The sequence below is a fragment of the Propithecus coquereli genome, unplaced genomic scaffold (genome assembly GCF_000956105.1).
Source record: "Propithecus coquereli isolate 6110/MARCELLA unplaced genomic scaffold, Pcoq_1.0 Scaffold120, whole genome shotgun sequence".
Classification (NCBI taxonomy): Eukaryota; Metazoa; Chordata; class Mammalia; order Primates; family Indriidae; genus Propithecus; species Propithecus coquereli.
The window spans coordinates 769,168-791,866 of record NW_012136081.1 but is presented as its reverse complement, the minus strand read 5'-3'; the positions used below and the strand labels follow the sequence as shown (position 1 = coordinate 791,866).

The following is a 22,699-nucleotide window of genomic DNA, read 5'->3' as shown; positions in this document are numbered from 1 at the left end:
CCTGGGCCAGCCAGTGCCCTCAGCCAGGCCAGGGAGGGAAGTGCTGCTTCTGTCCCGAGGCTCTGGAGGCTCTGGTCCAGCCCAGAGATGGCAGGTGGTTGGCAAAACTGTCCACCGCCCCTTGGCACCCACTCCTGACTCCCTCCAGCCTGCCCTGCACCCTGGACTCGCCTCTGCTAGACCTGAAACAGCTGTCGTAGATAAAAGATCCCTCCTTGGCTGGGGAACCTCCTGGGCCAGGACTGGGCATGAACTTGACTCGGTGTTAGGTCTCCAGCACCCAGCATAGGCCAGTGCCCACCCCTGCCACCCCCAGCCTTCGGACTGGGGCTCTGGAGGTCCAGCCCAGGCTCAGGCTGTAAGTAGGGGAGCTCATCTCAGCCCAGGACCAGGCAGCGTGGGGAGCAGTCATAAACCTCATCCCCTGCTTCTGCCTCCAGCAGCAGGGCCGCCACTCCACATGCCTGCCCGGCCCCTGTCCTGGGGCCAGAAGGACTAGAGCCTTCTGGTAGCCTTCTAGTAGCCTCCACCCTACTTCCTCTCACAGAGGCTCTGGAGTCTGATCCGAGGCTGGGCTGGGTATGGCAGTGACCTCTGACCTCTGGGTTTATGATATCCCCATCGGGTTGGCACTCTTACACTGGATGCTAAGGTCCTGGCAGGCTGGTGTTCCTGGGCTCTGAGCCCCCATTCCTGGAGCCTACTGTTCCAGGGCCAGACAACCCTGGGCTGTTGCAGCCTGTTCTTTTTCTCTTGATTCCTGGGCCACACAGGCCTTCCTCCCCAAAGCAGGGTCACTGCCCACTCTATCCCCTCCCGGCACAACTGGCACCTGAGCCTGGCCCACTTTCTGCGTCACCCCTCTGGCTTCTGCTAATGCACTGCGGGGCTGAGCTAAAATGCCAGGCCCTGGTGCCGCTGGAGGATCTGAGGACGGCCCCTTTCCCAGGCAACACCAGCACACACACACTTGCGTTTGCACACATATGCCCGTGCACAAGCCCCCTTACTCTGTGCGTTGGCCCAGCCAGTGAGGACACAGGGCCATGTGGAGTTTTAAACCTCTGTTGAGAACCCAGCCCTGCAGGGCCCAGACGATCATTCCAGCAGATTTGGGGATTTGTCCTGACCCACCAAGGTGGGCAGCTTGCCAGAGACTGAAGTCTGTATCTGGTGTCCTTTGGGGGTCATCTCCTGAAGTCCTCTTCTCCAGCCTGCGGGGTCAGGGAGGCATGGAGGGCTGGTGAAGGAGCTGCTGCTGGCCTCTGCCCTCCCCAATACCCATGGGACTGTTACTCAGGGCCACTTCTGGGCACAAGACCCCAAAGCCTCCCTTCCCCCTCCCACTGTCCTGCTTGGTCTACCTCAAATGTGACGTCGACAATCTCATCAATGATGAAGGCCTGGGAACGGAATTTCTGTTGCTGAGTCTCCACGCCCGCCACCAGCTGCAGGTAGTGGAACAGGAGCTGCTGCTGCCTGGGGGAGGGGAGGCAAGCGCTGGGCTCACTTTCCCGCTGGGCCGTCCGGGCCCCCAGAGCCACCTGGATGGCCCTTCTGGCCTGTCTCTTCACTGCCCCCGAAACTTCCATCACTCTAGACCTCTATTTCCCGTACGTCTCCTTTTCCACACAGAGAAAAGCCCCGCGTCTGCCTGTGCCATGGGGGCTTCTGACTATTCACCGTTTATCCTCCCAACAACCTATCCCTCCACCTGCCCATTCGTCACCTGCCCACACCTCTCCACGCACCCACCCGCCATCCACCGATCTCCCTATCCGTTCACCCACTCTGCCCACCCCCACCCATCCACTCACCTCTCCCTCCAGCCCCCCTTCCCTGTGTCTCCACCCCACCGTGCCGTGTGCTCACACACCCACGCACTCCCCCACCCATTCACCCATTCACCTCCCCCAGCTCATCAATCCATCCATCAAAGAACGCAAAAAACAATCAACACTGCAAGGTGCTCTGAGGACATAGAGATGAACAAGAAACAGTCCTGCCCCAGAGCTGGTCAACCACAGACACATTGTGGTCGGTGCAAACACGGGTGTGGAGGGGCCTGGAGGAGGGAAACTTCACCAGTGCTGGGGTCTGGGAAGGCTTTCAGAGGAAGCTGAGTTTGAAAGACACATGAGGATTTGCCAGGCTTGGGCAGGGCCCCTGGTGCTCCAAGGTGTGTGTTCGGGAGGAGCATAACTAGGGGGCCGGGGCAGCTTCGGGGAAGGCTGCTTCAGGCAGTGGATGAACTGCAGGTGGAGACATGTGGCAAGGGTCAAAGCAAGGAGCCTGGACCTTACCCTAAGGGGGGCAGGAGCTTAAACTCGGGGGAGGAGGAAGAAGGCAAAATGGCACTTAACAAAGACCCCTCCCAGTGGAGGTGGACTAGTGGGGAGGGTTGCGGGCCGGCAAACCCAGAAGTGCCAAGGGCCCAGACCAGCATGGTGGCCAAGGAGCTGCAACAAGGAGGTGAAGCAGCCAGGATTGGACCTCGGCTCTCCCAACCCTTGGTCACCTAGAGCCTGGCATCAGCAGCCAGAGAACATTCTAGGCAGAGAGAACAGTGTAGGTGAAGGCCTGGAGGTAGAGAAGTATGAGCTGTGCTTAGGAGATGGTGTGGGTAAAGCAGTGATGTTCCAGGAGTGATTGTGGCTACAACGATGCGAGGGAGGTTAGCTCAGGCCTGATCCGAGGGCCCTGAACGCCGGGCCACAGCGCTTGGTCTCACTTTGCAGGTGAGGAGAGCCCAGAGGACGCCAGCTGTCAGGTCTGTCCTGGGAGCTGGATGGGAGCCAGTCTGGACAGGGTGGGGGGGGGGCCCGCTCTCAGAGCGAAGGGGCTCTGGGGGGGCCAGGCCTGAGAGCCAGGAAGCGGGAGCTTAAGGACCCCAGCCATGAGCATGAGTCCCCAGCCATGAGTCCCCAGTTGTCCTGGCCCAACTGGCCACTCAAGTGGACAGGAATGCAGGTTGCACACCTGGCCCCCAGGCCTTTACCCACGCCGTTCCCCCCACCCGCCTCATCATCCCTCCACCGGGCTGAACTCCACCAGTGCTGGGGTCTGGGAAGGCTTCCAGAGGGAGCTGAGTTTGAAAGACACATGAAGGTTTGCCAGGCTTGGGCAGGGTCCCTGGTGCTCCAGCACAAGCCTAGAGGTGGGGCCTGCATGGGCAGGGACTGAGTCTGTGTCCTCTTTGGGTCCCTGGAGCCCTCACAGGGCTGCCCCTGACAAAGGTCGGATGTTTCTTGAGTAAAGGCATGAGCGGAATCCCTGCAGGTGGGTGGTACAGGAACCTCTGGGTGTGCAGGAGCCACTCGTGGTCTCCACGTCCCCTCACAGGCTGATACACAAGCCTTAGTGCTCCATCCCCCTTCCAGAGGGGCAGGCAAGGTCCCTTCCCTCCCAGCCCCTGGCCCGGCTCCCAGCTCTCTCCCTCAGACCCGCGGCCTCCCCTCTCCTGGCGTCTCTCACTTCTCAGTCATGGCCCCAAACTTTTTCTCCAGGAACTGCTTCTGCCTGGTGCCTTCACTCAACTCCTCTTCCGGCTCTGGGTGTAGAGAAGGAGGAGGTCAAGAAATCGCCTGGATTCGGAGAGGGGGTGGGAGAGACCCCATGTGTCATGGAGACAGAGGCCAAAGGAGCTTGCGTCCGGGACGCCTCCAAAGGGGCTGCTTCTCCAGGCAGGGCGTGTGTGGCAGTTTTGTTTGTTTGCCCATCCAGCGATCATTCCTTCTTCTTCTGGTAAAAGTGTCCCAATTTTCCTGAGGGACCACCTCCATCCCTCTTCAATCCAGGCTGTCTAGCTGGAGTTGGTCCCACCCCCAACCCCCTCCAAGGACACGTGACTTAGGCCTGGCCAGTCAGAACAGCCTATCCTTTTGGCTGCAGTGCCTGGTTCAGAATTATGCACAGGGAGGTCATTTCTGGGACTTCGTTGGGACTGCTAAGAGAAGAGGACTTCTTTTTCTGCTGAGAGGGCTAGGGATGGCTAAACTGTGAGGATTCAGGACTAGAGTTGCAGGCGACCATTTGCCACCACAAGGGAAGAGCTGCCCTTAGAATAAAACCACACAGAGGGCTACAGAGCACAGATATTTAAAGGAGACCAAATTCTGATCATGATTTGAGTCCTGGATCCAGCCATTCCTGAAAGCCCATGTGCCCTCAACTTGCTAAGTAATTTGAGCCAATTAATTTCTCTTTTTGATTAAGCTATCTTGCACTGAGTGTCTGTTGCTGATGAAGAGTGTAGGTGAAGGACCAGGTGATCTCATAGGACCTTTAATTCTCTGGTGTTAATGATCCCAAGAGTGGGATTCTGGAGCTCAGATTCTGAAGTTCTGAGAATCCTTAAGCCCGAAGCAAACCAACTGGCTCAAAATCAATTCACCCAGAAAATCAGGGGTGTGAAAATGAACATGTACAGGAAACTTCATTTTTGTAGACTTTCAATCCATGTCGAATGACTCCAGACAAGGGTGTATAACCTTGACAAAACCCACAAAGGCAGCTGAAACCATCCTGTGGAAGACCAATTGCTATGAACTTTATAAGTTATTAACAGAAATGGGAGTTTGCTGAATTATAAGTTGGCCGATCAGTCTTTTCCCAAGTGGGTGTTTCAAGAATTGACTGTCAGTTTAATCGGCTTTGGGAGGATTGTCCTAGGGCCCTAAACTCTGAAAGTCCTCCTGAGGCTTACATTCTAAAACTCTGAACCGAGCCAGGCATTCTGTGCCTGACTGTGGAAGGAGGCCGAGGGCCTGGGGAGATGGGCCCGCCTGCGGGCAGGGCCGGGGCGGGCAAGGCCAGTACCTGCTTGTTTGAGCTCTGTCAGCGAGTCCTCCAGCAGCTTCTCTTGGACTTGGGCGGCCCTCTGGGAAGAAGAGCCTTGGTCCTGCCGGAGTCCCACGCCTGCCCGTCCCTGTAGCACCCTGGGCCTCCCTCCCGTGTTTCCTGATCTGGTCCCTCTGCCCAACCCTGCTTGGTACCTCCTGTTTCACTTTCTCCAGGCCTTTGAGCAGTGCCATCTGGAAGTTATCCACCAGGACAGCAATCACCAGGCTGGGGAGGGCAGCGGGGGGGGGGTCTCAAGGAGGAGGCCATAGGAGAGGCCCTGCATCCTCCCCTGGGTTCTGTGCGGTTTGGCCAGGGTGAGAGGGCTGGGGTGGGGGTGCCCAGAGGGAGGTGGGGGAAGGGGAGGGAAGCTGGGCAGCAGAGCAGGGATGGGTCCTCACTTGAGGAAGATGAAGTATTGGATGATGATGTAAATCATGAGAATGGGAATTATGTACCAGGCGCCTGGTGGAGAGTATGAAAGAGGGGGTCCATGCGGCTGTGCTCACCCGGCCACATCACACCCTGCCAGCAGATGGGGTAACTGAGTCTTCAGGGCCTTCCCACCCAGCCAGTCCCCTGCCCTCCCCGCAGCCAGGGGCCTGCCCCACCCTGGGCCCGGCTGTCCATGTAGATGAGGGACCAGTCGTCCAGGGTGAGCAAGGTGAAGAGGGTGAAGATGGTGCTGAAGATGCTCTGGAAGCGCTTAGGGTCAGACTTGCGGAACAGTGCCCGGAGTACCACGGAGAAGAGGACTGGATGTTCAGGGCCAAACCAGGCTCCTAGGTCCTATCCCTGCCCCAGGCCTGGCTCCCCCAACCCCTTCCACTACAGCCCCCAGACTCCTGCCCCCAGCCCCCCAGCACAGGATACAGAGGCAGGTAAACATGAGGATGAGGATGGCTGTGATGGATGGCAAGGACCGGGCCAGGGTCCCTGTCACTTCATGGAGGCTGGTCAGGACGCTGTGGGCAGAAGTGGAGAGGAGGGGCCGAGTCAGTGGGGCTGGCGATCTGTGCCCAGCAGCCAGAGCTGGCACTGAAGGCAGGAGGCCCCTGATTTGTGGGTGACTTGGGTAAGTCCTGGCCCCTCTCCGGAAAATGAAGAGATTGATCCCACTGGAGGGCGGGAGGCTTGTCAGAAGCAGGCTTGGGTCTGCAGCCTCCTGACCTCCATCCCTGGGGCGGTCACAGTGGATCCCTGGGGGCCCAGGCCTCTGTCCCCCTTCCATCGGAGGCCCCATACCAGGGTGGGCAGCCATGGCTGTGCTGACCTCAGCTTCCGCAGGACCCGGATGACCCTAAGGGCCCGAAGGCTCTTGAAGACCTTGAGGATCCGGAAGAGGCTTAGCTGGTAGATGGAGAAGGCATCGAGCTGCATGAGCACGAAGTCCAGCATAGCGATGATCATGATGAAGAAGTCTGAGGGGACCCAGGTGCCTGAGTGCGGCAGGCTCCTGTGGGCCCCTAGCCCGCCCCACAGCCCTCCTGATGCCAACACCCCTGTTGCTGCCCCCTTTCATCCTCGGCCTCCGCCAGATAGTTCAGTGGCTCCCGCCAAACACACATGCACGCACGCACACGCACCGCACCCAGCCCCATCCCCACCCACCCAGATTGTTCCACATATCACGAAAATACGAGAAGCCCAGGGCGATGATCTTGAGCAGAGCTTCCAGTACGTAGATGCAGAAGAAAATGGAATCCAAGGCCATGAAGTACCACTCTGTGGGGGTACCAGGGGCTCACTCAGGGCCCCCCTCAGCACCTATTCTCTCCCCCTCATCAGTGGGACCTCATACAACCCCAAATACCTTGCTCTCCCTGGCTCTGCCCTAAATGGCTGTGTGACCTAACCACTCTGTGCCTCAATTTTCTTGTCTTTACAATGGGGATAATAAAACTCCGCCTGATAAGAGTTGTGAGCATTAAATGCATTTAACAAAGTGCTTAGAATTGAGCCTGAAACTGTGAGCTGTGGCAGGTCCTTTTGTTCATCCTGCCCCGCGGCGTTTTAGGGGCCGGCCTTCCCAAACGTTCCACTCTCACCTCCCCCCGCCCCCGACGCCCCGCCCTGGGCTTTCTCCTCGGGGTCTCCTGCCCTTCCCGCAAATCCTAGGTTCCCCTCACCCTTCCCGCCCATAGCAGCATATTCAGGGTGACGCGCCCTCTGGCGGCTGTTGCCGCGAACAGCAAGCCGCCTGTTCAGCTGATGTTGGAATCTCTGGCCGGCTGACCTCGTTAGTATCTTTCTGAGTCTCATCTCTAACACTGGGTGAAGATCAAGTGAGCTAAGTTATATAAATGGCCCGTCACTTGATCAGGCCCACAGGAGGTCCTGGAACAACATCAGTGGGCTTCTCCATGTCAACAGGGCTCCCTGGCTCTTACCACCCCGGATCTCCACTTCGGCGAAGGTCTGGACCACAAGCATGATAGTGTTGAGGCAGATGACGAAGAAGATGAAGACTTCAAAGACCAGGGAGTGGGTCAGGTTCCAGATCATGCTCCGGAATTCCTCAATGAAGTAGCTTAATTTGTCCCACAGCCAATGGAAGAAGCTCCAAGTGTGCATCTTCTTGTGGGCCCGCTGGGACCGGCCGGCTGTAAGGGGGCCAGAAAGTCAAATCTGTTCAGATGCGGGACATGGGGGCCCCAGGCACCCTCCCAGACAGGTTCAGAGTTCATTGTCATTCCTGCCTGCTCGCCTGCCATTCACTAGGGTGCCTCTATGCTAGCCTGTGTTGCTATTGGGGCCACAGGCCCAACCCCTTCCATGGCAGGTGCCAGCCTGTTTGGGAGCTGGAATTGGCGTGAGTGGATCCTGAGAGCTCCTGCTCCTCACCTCCATGCCTTTCTTTGCTCACGTGGCGACTTACGCATGGAAAATCCCCTTCTCAACACCCTATCCTCTTTGTAAACTCACCCTCTCCCTTTAAGATCCTGCTGAAACATTCCCTCTTCCAGCTGCCTTTCCTGTCCCCATCTAATAAGACACTCACCCTCTCTGCTTGTTTGTGAGACTGTTGCCATGTTTATTGAACTACTGGGAACCAGGTTTGGGGGATTGTGAGTTAACAGGCGAGATCTCTCCCTACCCTCGAGTAAGGCCTCATTCAGGCACTAGCTCTTAGGCTCTGTCCTCATGCAGCTCCCAGTTTAGTGGGAGAAATGTGGACAGATAGAATCCTCAGTGGTAAGTGTTCTCATGTGGAGGAGGACAGGCCCCTATCACTGGATGGTTTGTGATTGGTTATGTGGCCACCCCTTGGTGAACAGGGGTTCACTCTTCCAAGAGTGAACAGCCAGTGAACTACATATGCAGGTGAGGGTCAAACCTCATGATCTGTGGAAGGTCAGCGCGGGGGCTGGGGCAGGTGTGGAATCTGGGCCAGGCTGTGGGAGTTGGGGTGGGGGTCTGGGAAAGACTCACTTTTGCGCTTCTGAAATTGCTCATCTTCTGTGTCCCAGCTTTCTGAGTCTTTGGAGGAGGAATCTTTAGGATGGACTTTGCTGGAGAGCTGGGAGCCAATCAAGTGAATTTTACTGAGGACCCGAGTCATGCTGGAGGCCAAGCCCCCAGCGTGTGCCCCACCAAGTGGGTGCAGCGTCATAAAAGAATTGGCAGAGCTGAAGTCGTTCGGAACCAGGCTGTGGGTCTCGTGTGGGATAGAGAGTTGGGAAGTGACCCGAGGGTACTCCCTGTGTTGGCGATCACTGTGGAAGTCATCATGACGATGCAAGCCATGGTGGTGCTTGCCATGGTGGTGCTCGCCATGGTGGTGCTCTCTGTGGTGGTGGACTCTGTGGTGGGGATGCTCGCCATGGTGGTGGTCTCTGTGGTGGGGATGCTCACCAAGGTGGTGCTTACTGGAGTGGGGATCACTATAATCATGCTCACTATGATAGCGAGGTATGCCATGATCGTAGGAACCCTCAGAGGAAAGATGGGAAATGGTCTCTCCATGATGAAGAAGCCTGTTTTGGTGGTGGGCTTCATGGTGACGGGACCAGCCACGGTGGAGCCCAGCATGGTGGGAAGTCTCGCTGTGGGGGTAGTGCCCATCATGGTGGGAGGATCCACTATAGGAGTGCTGGGACAAATTCTCATCAAGTGGTTTAGGCCCACCATGATAGTGGGGCCCACCATGGTGGCGAGACCTGCCATGGTGATGAGATCCACCGTGGTGGGATCCAGCATGGTGGTGGGACCCACCATGGTGGGACTCACTGTGATGCATCCTGCTACCATGGTGGTGCTCATCATTGAAGTGGTCCTCCCCAATGGCATGATGGGAAGAAACAATGCCATGAGAGGCAGCTGGACCAGAGGCTGTGGGGCTGTGGGCTCTGCCATGATGGAGGGCCTCACTGTGGTGGTGAGATTGGGAGGAATGGTAGGAGGAGGCATTGTTGTGCAGATCTTGGAACTCACGAGAGTGGTGAGATCCATTGTGATGGTGGGGTGTGCCATGATGGGGAGACTCACTGTGGTGATGGGCCACCCTGTCATGAGGGGACTCACGGTGGTGGTCAGCTCCACTGAGGCCTGGCCTGTGGTGTGGGAATGATGAGTGGGGCCGAGAGGACATGTCCAAGTTATTGGTGTCTGCCTCATTTTGAGCCTTTTCAGACATTGAGGTTTGATCCATGACTGTGCTGGGAATCCTGGAATAAAGAGAGCTCGAGACCTGGGCCCAACAGGCCCCTCCTGGATTTCCCTTCTCTCCTAAGCTGAGCTCAAAGCAAACTGCAACACTGGGCTTCCAGGAAGGCCTGACTATTCTCATGGAACTCTTCCCTCTATGATGTCACCAGTAGGCCTGGGACTAGTTCCCAAATGCCCAAATGCTGGGCTGTTGTTTGGAATCAGGAATTACTGTGTCCAACTTCTTCACTGTAAAATGAGGAAAACGAAGTCAAGAAAAGGGAAGGGCTGGTCCAAGGTGACCCAGCAGGTCAATGGCAAAGCTGGACAAAGAAGTCCATGGTGACACCATGGCTTCATCAATTGCTTTAGCCCTGTTGTTGGAAAGAAATTCATGAGGCCAAGTGGTCCAGTCCCTAGTCTCACCTAGATATAATTGGTTGTAGGGTTAAGACTGCCTGACTCCCCTATAAGTAGGTCTGTGACCTTGGGCTTGCTATTTAACTCTCCTATGCCTTGGTTTCTTCCACTGTGAAATGGGAATAATAGTATCTACCTCACAGGATCAATAAAATTAAGATCTGTAAAGCTTATACTAACAGCATAATAAATGTTAATTGATGTTATTATTCTCTCCTAGATCATTGATATTGACGGAAACCCCCCTCTTGGGTTATTACCAAAATAAAACTATCAGCCATCATTTATTGAGGACCTACTTTATACACATTCAATTTAATCCTCCCAATAACCCCATTTGACAGAAAGAGGTGCTGTGGCTTAGAGAATACAAATGAGTCACTCGGTGAATAAAAACTTAAAATCATCTGTCTCACTCTAAAGTCTGTACCTGCGACCTTCATGCTGTCTTGTCTTCCTCCTGAAACCCACTGCAGAGCTTGTCCTGCGTACCAAATTCAGTGCACAGCACAGCTCTTTTGGAAGCTTACAGGTTACTTCTTTGACAACAGCAGCTTTCTGAGTGCTTGATCAGAGCCAAGTTCATAGTGGACGTTGGATACAAGGTTCCCAGTGATGAAAGAAACATGGCTCCTGCCTTCAGGGAACTTACTGTCTGTTGCCAGCAGTAGACAAAGAAATAGTTTGTGGTAGAACAGCTAGTTGTCCCACAAATCCGTTCTCCTCTTCTTCGTGGGCACGGGGCCTCCCAACTCCCTACACTCCCAGGTGTACCTTGCGCATAGGTGTCTAAAAGGTGAGAGCAGAAGCAATGTGAGCAACTTCTGGGTGTTGGATTTCAAGCATCAGACACCGGAACCTCTGTTTTCCCCCTTCCTGTAGGCTGGAGCCCGGATGCAACAAGCAGACAGGATCAAAACTCTAGGGCAAGGTTTTCAACTGGGGTTCTGTGGAACCAAAAAGTTCCTCAAGACATTTCTAAACCTGGGGTTCTGTATTTTTTTTTCTTGGCTCTTTTCAGTTTATTGTGTGAAGGAGTTATACTAGTTCAAGTTAAAAGCAGACCCCAAATGGTTACATTATACAAGCTGTGAGATTTTTAAACTTGTGAGAAGGGACAGAGGGGAAATTCTACTCATTGCAAAAAAATCCTCACTTAAGCTTCAGTGAGCCACGAGCACTTAAAACTCATAAACCTTCATCTGATCGTCCTTAGCCAGTGCAATCTCTACAAGGAACTGGCACGTGTTCTTGCGCTGGTCACCCTGTACTGAATTACTTCTCCACATCCCGGATGCTCAATTACAGTACCATTGCAGGCAAATTTCTTCTTAAACGCCTTCACTGTATTTCTTTTTATTGTAATCATCAGCGATCCCCTGGACAGTAGTAAGGGTCTTCCTGCCATTTCTCTGTTGAATTCTTACGTGGATATCATCCTCAGTGCTGGCAGGAAGCGGCTCAGCACCCTTACTTGCGCCAGCAAAGGGGCCGAAAGAGTGCAGGTTCTGGATAGCGGGCATAGGACACGATTCCTTTTCCTCAGAGAAGGTGGCGGCAGGAGAAAGCGGGGTGGGGGCTGGGTACGGAGGAGGCCGCTGAGTCCTCAGCTCAGTGACTGGGGCCCAGGGATTCTGTATTGTGATCGAAAAAAAAAAAGCATCGTTTTTTGAATGTCACGTGCCACATGATGCCAGTACTTACAGTGACAGATGTAATTGAGCAGCCGCATGGCAGCGAACAGCGGGACTGCATTCATTCGGTTGAGTCCTTTCTCAGTTTTTAACGTGAGATGGGGACGTCTGTTGATAATTTGTGAACATGTGTGGCCTGGAGAGAAGGAGGTCGAGGCCGATCATATCATCCTTGCCCGTCTGAGTTACCTCCCTGATCTCCCCGTATGCACCAACACCTGACTTACGGGAACGAACACACTCCTGGTATGAAAGAAAAATCAGAGGAAGTTTTCCTTCTAAAGAAATAATTTTTATATCCTGTGACTCAGCTGCCTCCTGCCACTTTGCTGTTGATAAACACTATAAATCATGAATTCTACAGGTTAGTAGTAAATTTCATTGTGAAGATTTCATATTTCTTTGCAAGTTTTTTTGTTTAGTCATCTGTCCTGCCCTTCTATTTTATATCTTATCATTAGCATTTATCTTTTACGAATGGCTCTCACAGTCTATTGTGGTAATTTTTTAATATGAGGTATGAAATGAAAGAGGATTCTAGGACTAGGACCATGGGCAAATGTGGTAAGACTGGTTAGTGACAAAGAATTACAACTCACACACGTACCAATGGCTCCAGCAAAATTGAAAAAAACCTCCCTACAAATCATAGCCATTTGACAAGTAAATGTGATATTTTTAAAACATCTCTATTGGTATCTCCAAACAAACAGATTAAGGCTTTTATTTTAAAGGTCCCATGGCTCAAAAAGCAAGTTATTTGGTAGCGGAACCTATTATCCATAAAAAGAAAAATCATGCGCGTGGTGAGAACCTAATAGTTAGCCAGGATGTAAAATGACAGTGAGTAAAATGCTAATGCGAGATGCACTACAAAAGAGAAAGTTCTGCTCTCAGACAGAACAATAGCTTGATATATTGATGACATGGCATGTGATGCTGAAGAGGTTTTTGTTTTTGTTTCTTTGGTAACATACTGAAAAACAACAGATTCTTCCTTCCTTCCTTCCTTCCTTCCTTCCTTCCTTCCTTCCTTCCTTCCTTCCTTCCTTCCTTCCTTCCTTCCTTCCTTTCTTTCGTTCATTTTTGAGATGGAGATTTTGCTGTTTCCCAGGCTGGTCTGGAACTCCTGGCCTCAAGTCATCCTCCAGCCTTGGCCTCCCGAATAGCTGGGATTTCAGGACTAGCCACCATGACCACCACCACCAACAGGTTCTTTTATTTTTATTTTTTTAGAGATAAGATCTCACTCTGTTGCCCAGGCTTGAGTGCAGTGGCGCAATCCTAGCTCACTGCAGCTTCAAACTCCTGGGCTCAGGTGATGCTCCTTCCCCAGCCTCCAGAGTAACTGGGACTACAGGCGTGTGCCATTGCGGGGGGCTAATTTTTCAATTTTTTTGTAGAGACAACGCCTTGCTGAGGGAAGAAACAACATGAAGTTCATTTCTCCTAGAGTACATTCTGAGTATATCACCACATCCTCAGAACACTCAAGAGAGTCTCGAAACACCTGTGCGTCAGAATGAGTAAGGGCATCTAGAGATGCTGGGACTTCTCAGCCTCTGGAGTCAATCTTCACAATAAATCCCCATATGTATGTCCAAGTCTCCTAACAGTTCTGCTTCTCTGGAGAACCCCAGCTAATCCAGTGCTGTGACCTGCAGCCGAGGTGTCCCAGTGAAGGCAGCGCATGCTTTGACACCACAAGAGCCTCACCTAGACGCGCACCTGCTCTGCCTATTCCTGTGAATACACATGCGTGCAGGGTCCCCACCCAGCCGGCCATCCCTCATCCCTTCCCGCCCAGTATTTTCTGGGGTCTCAGTTCTGAATGGCTGTGGGAAGTGTTTCTGGCTTTAGACTGGTTCCCCCTCCCCCACCCTCTGCTGCTGTGTCCTTCAAGGTGATAGATGATGTGTCCCTGCCATTATCTGGGGACCTACCGGGGTTCCTCATTGCCTGTGGCTTGGTCGTGTGATCTCTTTGGCCAGTGGAAGGAAGTGAGCACGCTGTCTCTGAGCACACCTGAGCAGGAGTTCGCAGAGGGGCTTGCGTGGTTGGTGTCAGCTCCTTGGGCTCCCGTGCACTTTGCCAGGAGGAGATATCCCCGCTCGGGGCTACTCCTTTCACCTGGGCCCAGTGTGTAACCCAGGAGGTGGGGACATGACCTTCCCTCTCTGCCTGAAGCCAAACGCCACTGAGCCCAGAAGCCTCTCCACTGACCCCCAGCCCTCATGCTACGTGAGTGAGAAAGAAATATCTGTCCTGAGTCGTCGAGATACTGGGTTTACTTGTTTCCAGAGCAACAGCTGACTCAATTGTCAGGGTGATAATGAGGGGACATTGAGCTGGCTTCAAAGCAGCCCTTCCCCGGGTCGGGGAGGACTGTCCAGTATGTTGTTGGCTACGCAGGGGGCACGATTTCCCTTCCTGTCTCTGGGTGTGAGGGGCCGACTGATTACATGCTGTGATCCCTTGTTGGGCTTTGTAGGTTAGAAAATGATTGGCTGTGAGCAATCACGTGGGGCATGAAATCGAAAGTGAAATTCCCAGAATTTCAGAGACCACCCTACCGGCGGTGGGATCAGCACACGCCGGTCACAGTCGGGTTTAGCCTCAGGGCGCCTCCAGTAGTGCCTCCAATGCCTTCAGTAAGTGCCTCCTGATTTATCAGGGAGGATCCACAGGGGGTCAGCCCCCATGGGAAGGACTCAGTATGGTGTCCTAGCCTGGGGAAGTGTGAATGCCAGCTTCTATTTGGAAGCTTGTATAAAAATTCTGTTATTATCCAAAGTCTGTTTTTTCCATGGGAGATTATGAGTTTGTGGCGGAGTGGCTATGTCCTTTCTGTGTCTAGAGGGCTGTCCTGGGTCTGGCGTGGAGGGAGGGGAGGTGCTGGCAGTGATGTGGGGAGGGGCAGGGAGAGGCTGAGCCAGGCTGGGGCTGCGGGGGCAGCCCCTCAGGCATGGGGTGTCTGGGGGGAGAGGAGGTGTGGGTGTAGAGAGGTGCTGGGGCAGAGAGACTCAGATCTGAGGGCTGCAGAGGCCAGAGCCAGTGCTGGGGACAGAAGGGAAAGTCGCTCAGTTGGCCTGAGGGACAGAGCCCAGGGAAGGGACTGCCTGATGAGTAGGAAAAGAGGGCGGCCTAGCTACTCCCTGAGGGGAGACGGAGTAACAAACAGAGCCTTTGTGGGTTATGTCTTGTAGAAGAGAAGACAGGTTTGGACAATGGATGAGAGGTTTTAGGAGGTGCAGTAGAGGTTTAAATCCCACAGGTAGTGAATTACGTATATCTGTCGGTATAGTGTATGTTTGTTCTCGTGGGAGGATGTATTTTCCTTGGTTTAGCAGCCAGCGGCCAAATTGAGTGGCCCCAGCTTCTAGTGGGGAATGTTTTTCTTCGGGAGAATAGTTCATGGGGTCATGAGAGGTAGCTCCCATTTGGTTGGCAGGAGTGGGAAGATTTCCCAAGGCTGCTTTTTTTGCATCTTGGTCTGCTAAGTTATTACCAGTAGCAATGGGGCCATGGCCCCCTGGTATCCTTTGGAATGTATTACCGCCGCCGCCTTTGGTAGGCGAGCTGCTTTTAAGAGTTTAAGAACGAAAGGGGAGAGACTCATTGACTATTGGGGAGCCCTTTGTAGTGAGAAAGCCCCACTCCTCCCATATCGAGACATGTGAGTGTAGGATGTCAAAGACGTAGTTGGAGTCTGTATAAATGGTACTTGTTGCATTCTCTGAGAGTGTCAATGCCCCGATTAGTGCCACCAATTCAGCTTTTTGAGAAGATGTCCCAGTGGGCAGTGGTCCACTTTCAATAATGTTCTCTCTGGATGCCATAGCATACCCGGCTCTCCTCTGTTTCTCCTGCAGATAGGAGCTGCCATCTATGAACCAGGTGTAGGTGGAATTAGGTATGTGCTGCTGAGAAATGCTGGGGAAGTGGGGAATTCTACAATCGAGCATTTCTGCGCAAGAATGCATGGAATGATCGTGAGAGATAGGTAAGAGAGTGGCTGGGTTTGAAGGAGGGCTTTTGGCCAGGGATATATGTGGAGTTTCTACGAAAAGGAAAAGTACGTGAAACTGTTGAACACGAGAAGACATCAAAGTTGGTAGGGCCTGGTGTGAAAGAAGATCGGCAACGGAGTGAGAGGTGTAGACAGTGACGGGTGTCCAAAGTGAGTTTCTGACTCTTCTTTGTGAGAAGAGCAGCCGCAGCTAAGGCTCTCAGGCAGGCTGGCCACCCCCTGATAGTTAAATCCAGCTGTTTGGACAAGTACGCTATTGTCTGTGTGTCTGGGCCATGATTTTGTGTTAAAATTCCCACCACTACACCCTGTCTTTCATCAGCATATAGCTGGAAAGTTTGGGTAAGTTTGGGAAATGTGAGTGTCGGAGCAGAGGTCCAGGCATTTTTTAAGGCTTCAAGAGAGGGCTGAATATTTACAGTAGGATCTAATATTCCCTTTGGTTGCTTGATATAAAGGTTGAGCTAGGATGCTGAAATTAGGGACCCAAATATGGAAATATCCAGCTAATCCCAGAAAAGAGAGGAGATCTCTATTATTGGTGGGAAGAGGTAGGGAAGTAATGAGATTTTTTCTAACTACTGTCATTTCTCTCTTTCCGGGGGAGAGGGCTAATCCTAGATAGGTTACTTGAGGTAAGGAAATTTGTGCCTTTTTGGGAGATACCCTATAGCCTTTCTCCGCCAAGAAATTGAGGAGTCGAATAGTATGTTGGCGAGAAATAGTCTCAGAGGAGCTATGTAACAGTAAATCATCTACGCATTGTAAGAGGACACACAGGGAAAGATTTAGCTGGGTTAGGTCAGAGGCTAGTGCTTGTCCAAAGAGATGGGGGCTGTCCCTAAATCCGTGGGGAAGGACTGTCCAAGTACGTTGTTGTGACCGTTTCGAGTCTGGGTCTGTCCACGTGAATGTGAATATGTCTTGGGAGTTAGGATGTAGTGGGATTGTGAAAAAGTTATCTTTTAAATCTAGTACTGTATAGTGGGTGGTGGAGGGTGGGATAAGAAATAGGATAGTGTAAGGGTTAGGGACCACTGGGTGGATGGGTCTCACCGCCCGGTTAATGAGTCTTAGATCTTGGACGAGACAGTACGATTCATTTGGCTTTTTTACTGGCAGGATAGGGGTGTTATATGGGGCGTTAGTAGGGTGAAGTAAGCCTTGGGAGGAAAGGAAAGCAATCATAGGTTTCAATCCCTGAAGACCTTGTAAAGGAATTGGGTATTAGGCTTGGCGAGGAAATTGGGGGGGGGGTCTTTTAAATGTATTTGGATGGGGAAGTGGTGAGTGGCTATTGAGGGGGTTGAAATATCCCAGCCTTTGGGGCTGACTTCAGATTCAGAAAAAGGTGTAGAAGTTGGAGGAGAGTTTGTGAGAAGAAGAAGGGGAGCGGTGTTTGCCTGTGGCTCATGATCGACAGGTAGGTAAATAGTAGCACGTACTTTTGAGAGAACATCTCTTCCTAATAGTGGGGTTGGGCACCGAGGGAGAACTAGAAATGAATGAGTGAAGATGTTTGAGCCTAGATGGCAGGTCAAAGGGAGAGTTATTAGAGGAGGGGTGACAAGGCCATCAACTCTTGCAATAGAGAGTGAGGAGAGTCGTGTAGGTCCGTGGAATTCTGGCAGGGCTGAGAATGTTGCCCCCGTGTCAATGAGAAAAGAAATCGGCTTACCTGCCACCCACAGAGCTACCCGGGGATCCGATGCGGTGCCTGGCTTGGGGGCTGTCTGTCCCGGGCACCGTCAGTCTTCTGCAGCCAGGCCTAAGGGGTTCGGCAGTGCGAGATCAGGACCGTCTGGTTTGTTGGGAGGAAGGGATGTGGCTCTGCCTCGAGGGGCTAAGCTGCAGTCAACCTTCCCATGGTCCCTCATTCCACAGAGGGGACAAGGTCCCAAGGGTGGTTGGGGATTAGGACATTGTCTGCCCAGTGGCCTGTCTGCATTTAAAACACAGGCCTGAGGGTATCGCTTGTCCCTCTCCCCAGTTTGACTGAGGACGTTCAGGGGGTCAGTTGATGGCAACTGCCAATGTCTGATATTTGGCCTGGTCCCTCTTTTGTTTTTCAAGTTGTTGCTCCTCATCCCTATTATTAAACACCTTCAAGGCGGTTTGTAACAGATCTCTTTGTGAGGTTTGAGGACCACCCTTTAATTTTTTTAAGTTTGCATCTAATGTCAGGTGCAGCTTGGGACATAAAATGCATATTGAGAAGTAAAATTCCCTCGCGGGTAGCAGGGTCTAGGGTTGTATATTTTTGTAAGGCTTCCGGGAGCCTGGACAGGAAGAGAGCCAGATTTTCATCCCGTCCCTGTGTGATTTCTTTTAGTTTTTCATAATCAACTGCCTCGTGGGCAGCCTTTTTCAGGCCCGCTAACGGGCATGTGATCATATGATCTCTCTTAGCCCGTCCTTCCGTCCCCTCTTGGGTTCCAGTTTGATAATCCCATAACGAGTCTGTTCTGGGAACGGCAGTCATCCCCACTGGTTGGGCAGGGGTGCGTCTGTGGATTTCATCGCCAGACCCTCCCCTTCTCCTCAGGAGATAAAGTAGAGGAAAGAATTATGCAGACCATGCCAGGTAAGATCATATGATTGAGTTAGATATTCAAATTCTTTGATAAAAGCATGAGGATGGGTTGAGAAGGAACCTAGTCTTTTCTCTACCTGGGACAGATTGGAAAGGGAGAAGGGAACATGTACCCGCACGATGCCTCCCGCCCCAGCCACTTCCCAGGGTGGGTGTAAGCCAAGTGCGGTAGAATCCGCAGGTCCTGAGATTTGGCAGAGCGAGCGCGTAGTGAGGGGCTGGGGAGGGGGTGTGGAGTGGGTTCAGGTGGAGTGGGTTCAGGTGGCGGTGGAGGAGTTCTATATGGGGGAGGGCTGAGATCTGAGGGATCAGGATCTGGAGTTTCTGGCGGTTCTGGGGCTGAGGGAGGAAGTTGGGAAAGTGGTCTAGGGTGTAGCAGAAAGATTTGTGCCAGACTGCAATTCTGCCAGAGAGGGTCGTGAGCGGAGAGTAAAGAAGGCTTAGACATAAGGGATTTCATGGGCCATTTGCTATTGTGGTGACAAAAATTATCCAGATCTTGTAGTATGTTAAAGTTAAAAGTTTCATTTTCAGGCCACTGAGAGTTATTCTCTAACTTATATTGTGGCCAAGCTGTATTACAGTGAAAGATAAGTTGTTTTGGCTGAATTTCATCAGTGATACCTAGTGTTTTGAGGCTTCGGAGAAGGCACGGCAAAGGGGTAGTTTTAGGAGGAGCAGGCTGAGAGTTTCCCATGTTCCTGGAAAGAGTAGGGGTCACATGGGGCCGATTCTACTCAATTCTAGGTGTCCCTAGAACTAGGGAATGGCACAGGAGTGACCAGCAAGCAATAAGTCGGAATAGGCGTCCCTGTGTCCAACAGGGGCCCCAGGGGCTGAGGGTCCTCCAGCTTACTGGCAGGACTTTCGAGTCAAGATGAGTGGAGAAACAAGAGCGAGAGTGAGAACAAGATCGAGAGAGGTTGGGGAACAGCCTCTGGCTGAATGAGAACAAGAGGGATCAGGAAATGAGAACGAGCTTGTAAGCTCCCACTCACCAGGAACAGGATATCTCAGGGTGTAGGTTTTGGAGGTCAGCAAGGAAGATCTGAGCTCCAGGCCGGTGTCTCTCTCTCAGCTTGGTTCAGGAGGGTTGCGGTGGACAATTACCTTACCTTGGCCGAGCTAGAGCACTCTGCCTACACTCTAGGCACAGCTCAGGACTTCTCCCGGCCGGCTCGTCAGAGACAAGGGAGGTTCGTGGCTCCTAGGGAGTCTTGATCTACCAGGGAGACTGGCCTCTCTCAATTTAGTCAAAGATCCATGGAAACCTTACCGGTGATTCATGGACTCAGAGGAAGGCTGGATTTGGGAGTTCCTGAGTTGCAAGCCTTGCCTGCTGGAGTCCTGGAGGTCGTATCCACCCACTGTCCCCTCCCGGGTTTCAGCACCAAATGGTAGGTCCAGAGTGGAGAGGGAGACACACAAAGCCTCATGTGTAGCAAAATGCTGTTTATTTGAGCATCTGGGTGCGGATGAGTGGAGGCCAAAAAGCCTCCATCCTGAGTGAGAGGGGAAAGCCTTGGGTTTTATAGAGGGTTTCTTTGAGTGGGGGTGAGTACCTGGGCCAGAATAGCTGCTGCAATAAAATTTTGTAAACAACCGATTTCTGGGACCCCTCTGTCTGTTTCATCCTGCAGAGATAAGGGAGGGGGGTAGTTCCGTCCTTATCAGGGTGGATAGGAATGCAGGCCTCGAGGTCAATGTCTGCAGCTGTCTGTTAGATTTTACAACCTCTGGGGACTCTCCAGACTGCTGCAGCTATTGTTTTACAAGCCTAAGTTTTCCATTAACCACATTCCATCCTATACATACTTTTTGGGTTCCCACCTAAACCTAACACTAAGGAGGCGCCTCTCCAAAAGGGACAAGTCCCTGAGCAGCTGGCTCCTCCCAAGACCATTTTAAAAAATGATAATTGAGAAACTTTTCTTTGTTACCTACCAAGTGCCGTGTACCTTATTGATCAATATTGATATGATTAATACTGTCGTGTTTATCATCTGACATAAATGGAACCCGAATGGCACCTGGGGTCTTCCCTTGACCCCTCAGATGCAAATGGATTCTCCGGAAACTCTCCTCCCAGCTGCTCTGGGAGACCCCGCACCCCTGGGTGTTCTCGGGGACAACAAGCAGAGGCCCGCATTGCTCTGGGTCCCTCCTGCTGCTCAGTTAGTCCAATTTGGGGATCATTTCACCGATTCTTTTTCCCAAGCCAAAGGGACAGTCCCCATTCCTCCCCTCCACAAAATGTCACTGTCATGAGCCAAGAAGGTCCTCTCAAGTGGCTGGCTCTCTCCAGAGGGTCAGCGGGAGGGCGGAGGTTTACATCAGAGTCCGGCAAACCACTGATCCCTGGAGCGTCGCCAGCCCCGCTTGGCGAGGTCTGGATCTCGGGCAGGAGCCTTTCCCTGCAGGCTGCACCTCCTGCCATTGCGCTCGGGACCATCTGTCCCCTGATGCCATCTCGCTTTTCGCTCTGCAGCCTGTCTGAACCCTCAAATTCCTATTCTCGTCCTCCACAGAACAGCTCCACTTTCCCTGTGTGACTCCAGACCACACCTCAGGCCTCCCCGCACCTGAAGCCACCTGTCAAGGTGTTTCCCCAAACACGATGACCCTGTCCCTCAGGGGGGCGCTGGCAGGGAGTGTTGAAACCACCACGCTTTTAATCCCACACGTGATCCTCACAGACACCAGGTGGGATGTTCTTCCATGAGGCTGAGAGAGGGCAGGGGACCCCAACCCCCTGAAGTCAGATGGTCCTTCTCAGCCCACACTTCCAGCTCAGACAAAAGCCTCCTGGTCCAGTGCTCACAGCCCCTTGTCCCAACCCTCTGCTCTGCTTCTAGATCCCTGGGCTGGTGGTGTATGCCGTGCTGCTGGTTTTCGCTATCCTGTTTCTCCGCAAGGCAAAGACGTATGACTTCTCTGACAACACTGAATATCACCGGTGCGTCCCGGAGCTCCTCAGCGGGTGGAAAGATGCCCCCAAAGGGTGGAGACTGGCGGGTCTCCATGGTTCTTACCCAGGAGTGGGAGCAGCCCCGAGGGGTGTCAGGGCCTCAGTGCCCACCCTTCTTTTACCCTTAACCTCCTTCCTGTGTGTCTGTTCCAGGAGGGACTTTTCGAGGCCGATGAATACACAAGAGGCAACTGGTCAGGACGCCTCCAATTCTGGGGAGGCAAGGAACGAGGACGGTGGAGAATAGGCCTGGCTGGGGAGGCACCATCTGAGGGGGGCATTAGAGGACAAAGAGAGTTTCCTCCATGTCATGAGGCCTCACACTGTTTGGAGGAGCTTTGGGGGGAGTGAGCCACACGCTAAGACACCCAGTCCTTTCACTTGCTGCCACCATGGATGCGACAGAACTAGGGAATGCTCAGGGTCTCCGGATAAGACATTTTCAGTCATGAGGCTAGTACATCGTTATTCATAAAAATATACGGACTCATTCTAAAGAGTGATGGCCGTGTCTGTAACTTATATTTTGGGCAATAGTTTAAATAATGTTATCCACCATGATCAGTTGGCATTAGCAGGTCACATTCTGATGGTTTACAGCATCGTCTCTAACATCCAGGTACAGACAAGCTTTCCTTAGCTGCAGAAGCACTGCAAGGATGTGTTTGGTTTTGGTTTTTATTTACTTGTTTTTGTTGTTGTTGTTGTTTAATAAATACACAACATGATTTTACTCTTGTAAATATTTTTGGTCTCCAAGTTGATCTCAGAAGTTTCTTCCCAATGACTTGAAGTTAGAGGTCTGTCCCCTTCTGCACCTGCATCTTCTCTGACCAGGGTCCTCTGAAGCCCGTCACCTGCTCAGGGTGTTGGCTGAAAAGGAACAAGGCATGTCTCATAATCCGGAAAAGGGGAGGTGGTCTCGCCTGGCTCTGGAAGGGCACTGCCCCTTCCCCAGGACCACCCGGCCTGTCTCCTCCTCCAGTAGAGGCCCAAGCTCAGATGTCAGGTTAACGTTCTGTTGACAGTGGCCTGGTCATGGCTTTAAATATTTGGGGTTGGAATGAAAAGTCCCTCCCTCTCCCCAGGCAGAGACCGTCTCTGGGCCCTCTGGGGCCCTGGCTGACATCCCTGCCTCAGGCTGAGACGGCAGCTGGGCAGGTATCCAGGCTGGGCTGAGACCCCATCCTTCTTCCTTGTCTGTTTCCTCTGCCCCGTTCCCGGTTAGGCCCTTGCTGGCTCCTGCAGATGCCGGGAGGGAGGCAGGCACACATAGCACCCTGCCCACACGGAGTACACAGCCCGGGCCCAGGGAACTGCAGCAGAGCCTGATCCTGCAGGCAGGCCCCTGCCCAGGGAAGGGGCAGCTGAGCCAGGCTGGGGCTGTCAGGGCAGCCCTTCAGGTGTGGGTGTCTGAGGGGAGAGGAAGAGTGGCTGTGGGGAGGTCCTGGGGCAGAGAGACCGGATGTAAGGGCTGTAGAGGCCAGAGCCTGTTCTGTGCTGGGCTA

At 52.8% G+C, this 22,699-nt stretch overlaps 1 protein-coding gene, 1 long non-coding RNA gene and 1 pseudogene across 2 annotated transcripts; 1 reads left to right on the top strand and 2 right to left on the bottom strand.

Annotated features, from left to right (window-relative positions):
• Positions 1-1,049: 1,049 nt before the first annotated feature.
• CATSPER1 (cation channel, sperm associated 1) lies at positions 1,050-9,490 on the bottom strand. The gene is made up of 13 exons (XM_012664731.1): positions 8,684-9,490; positions 8,272-8,359; positions 7,230-7,442; positions 6,451-6,564; positions 6,113-6,260; positions 5,713-5,804; positions 5,451-5,594; positions 5,241-5,304; positions 4,995-5,067; positions 4,819-4,879; positions 3,475-3,550; positions 1,365-1,479; positions 1,050-1,214 (listed from the first exon to the last, which is right to left on the bottom strand). Exons 1-13 carry the CDS (start codon positions 9,488-9,490, stop codon positions 1,188-1,190), a joined length of 2,022 nt encoding a protein of 673 aa, XP_012520185.1. The 3' UTR covers positions 1,050-1,187.
• Positions 9,491-10,909: 1,419 nt separating this feature from the next.
• On the bottom strand, positions 10,910-11,448 carry LOC105827332 (annotated as a pseudogene).
• A 2,744-nt stretch (positions 11,449-14,192) lies between these two features.
• On the top strand, positions 14,193-21,860 carry LOC105827314. The gene is made up of 3 exons (XR_001138357.1): positions 14,193-14,251; positions 21,079-21,179; positions 21,345-21,860. It is a non-coding gene; the product is annotated as an uncharacterized LOC105827314 (long non-coding RNA).
• Positions 21,861-22,699: the final 839 nt, after the last annotated feature.

Coding starts and splice junctions, on each gene's coding strand:
- CATSPER1 (XM_012664731.1), bottom strand. CDS start 9,490: ATGGATCAAACCTCAATGTCTGAAAAGGCTCAAAATGAGGCAGACACC. Junction 5,068..5,240: donor CAATACTTCATCTTCCTCAA/GTGAGGACCCAT, acceptor TGCCCTCCCCAG/CCTGGTGATTGCTGTCCTGG. Junction 3,551..4,818: donor GACAGAGCTCAAACAAGCAG/GTACTGGCCTTG, acceptor CTCTACACCCAG/AGCCGGAAGAGGAGTTGAGT.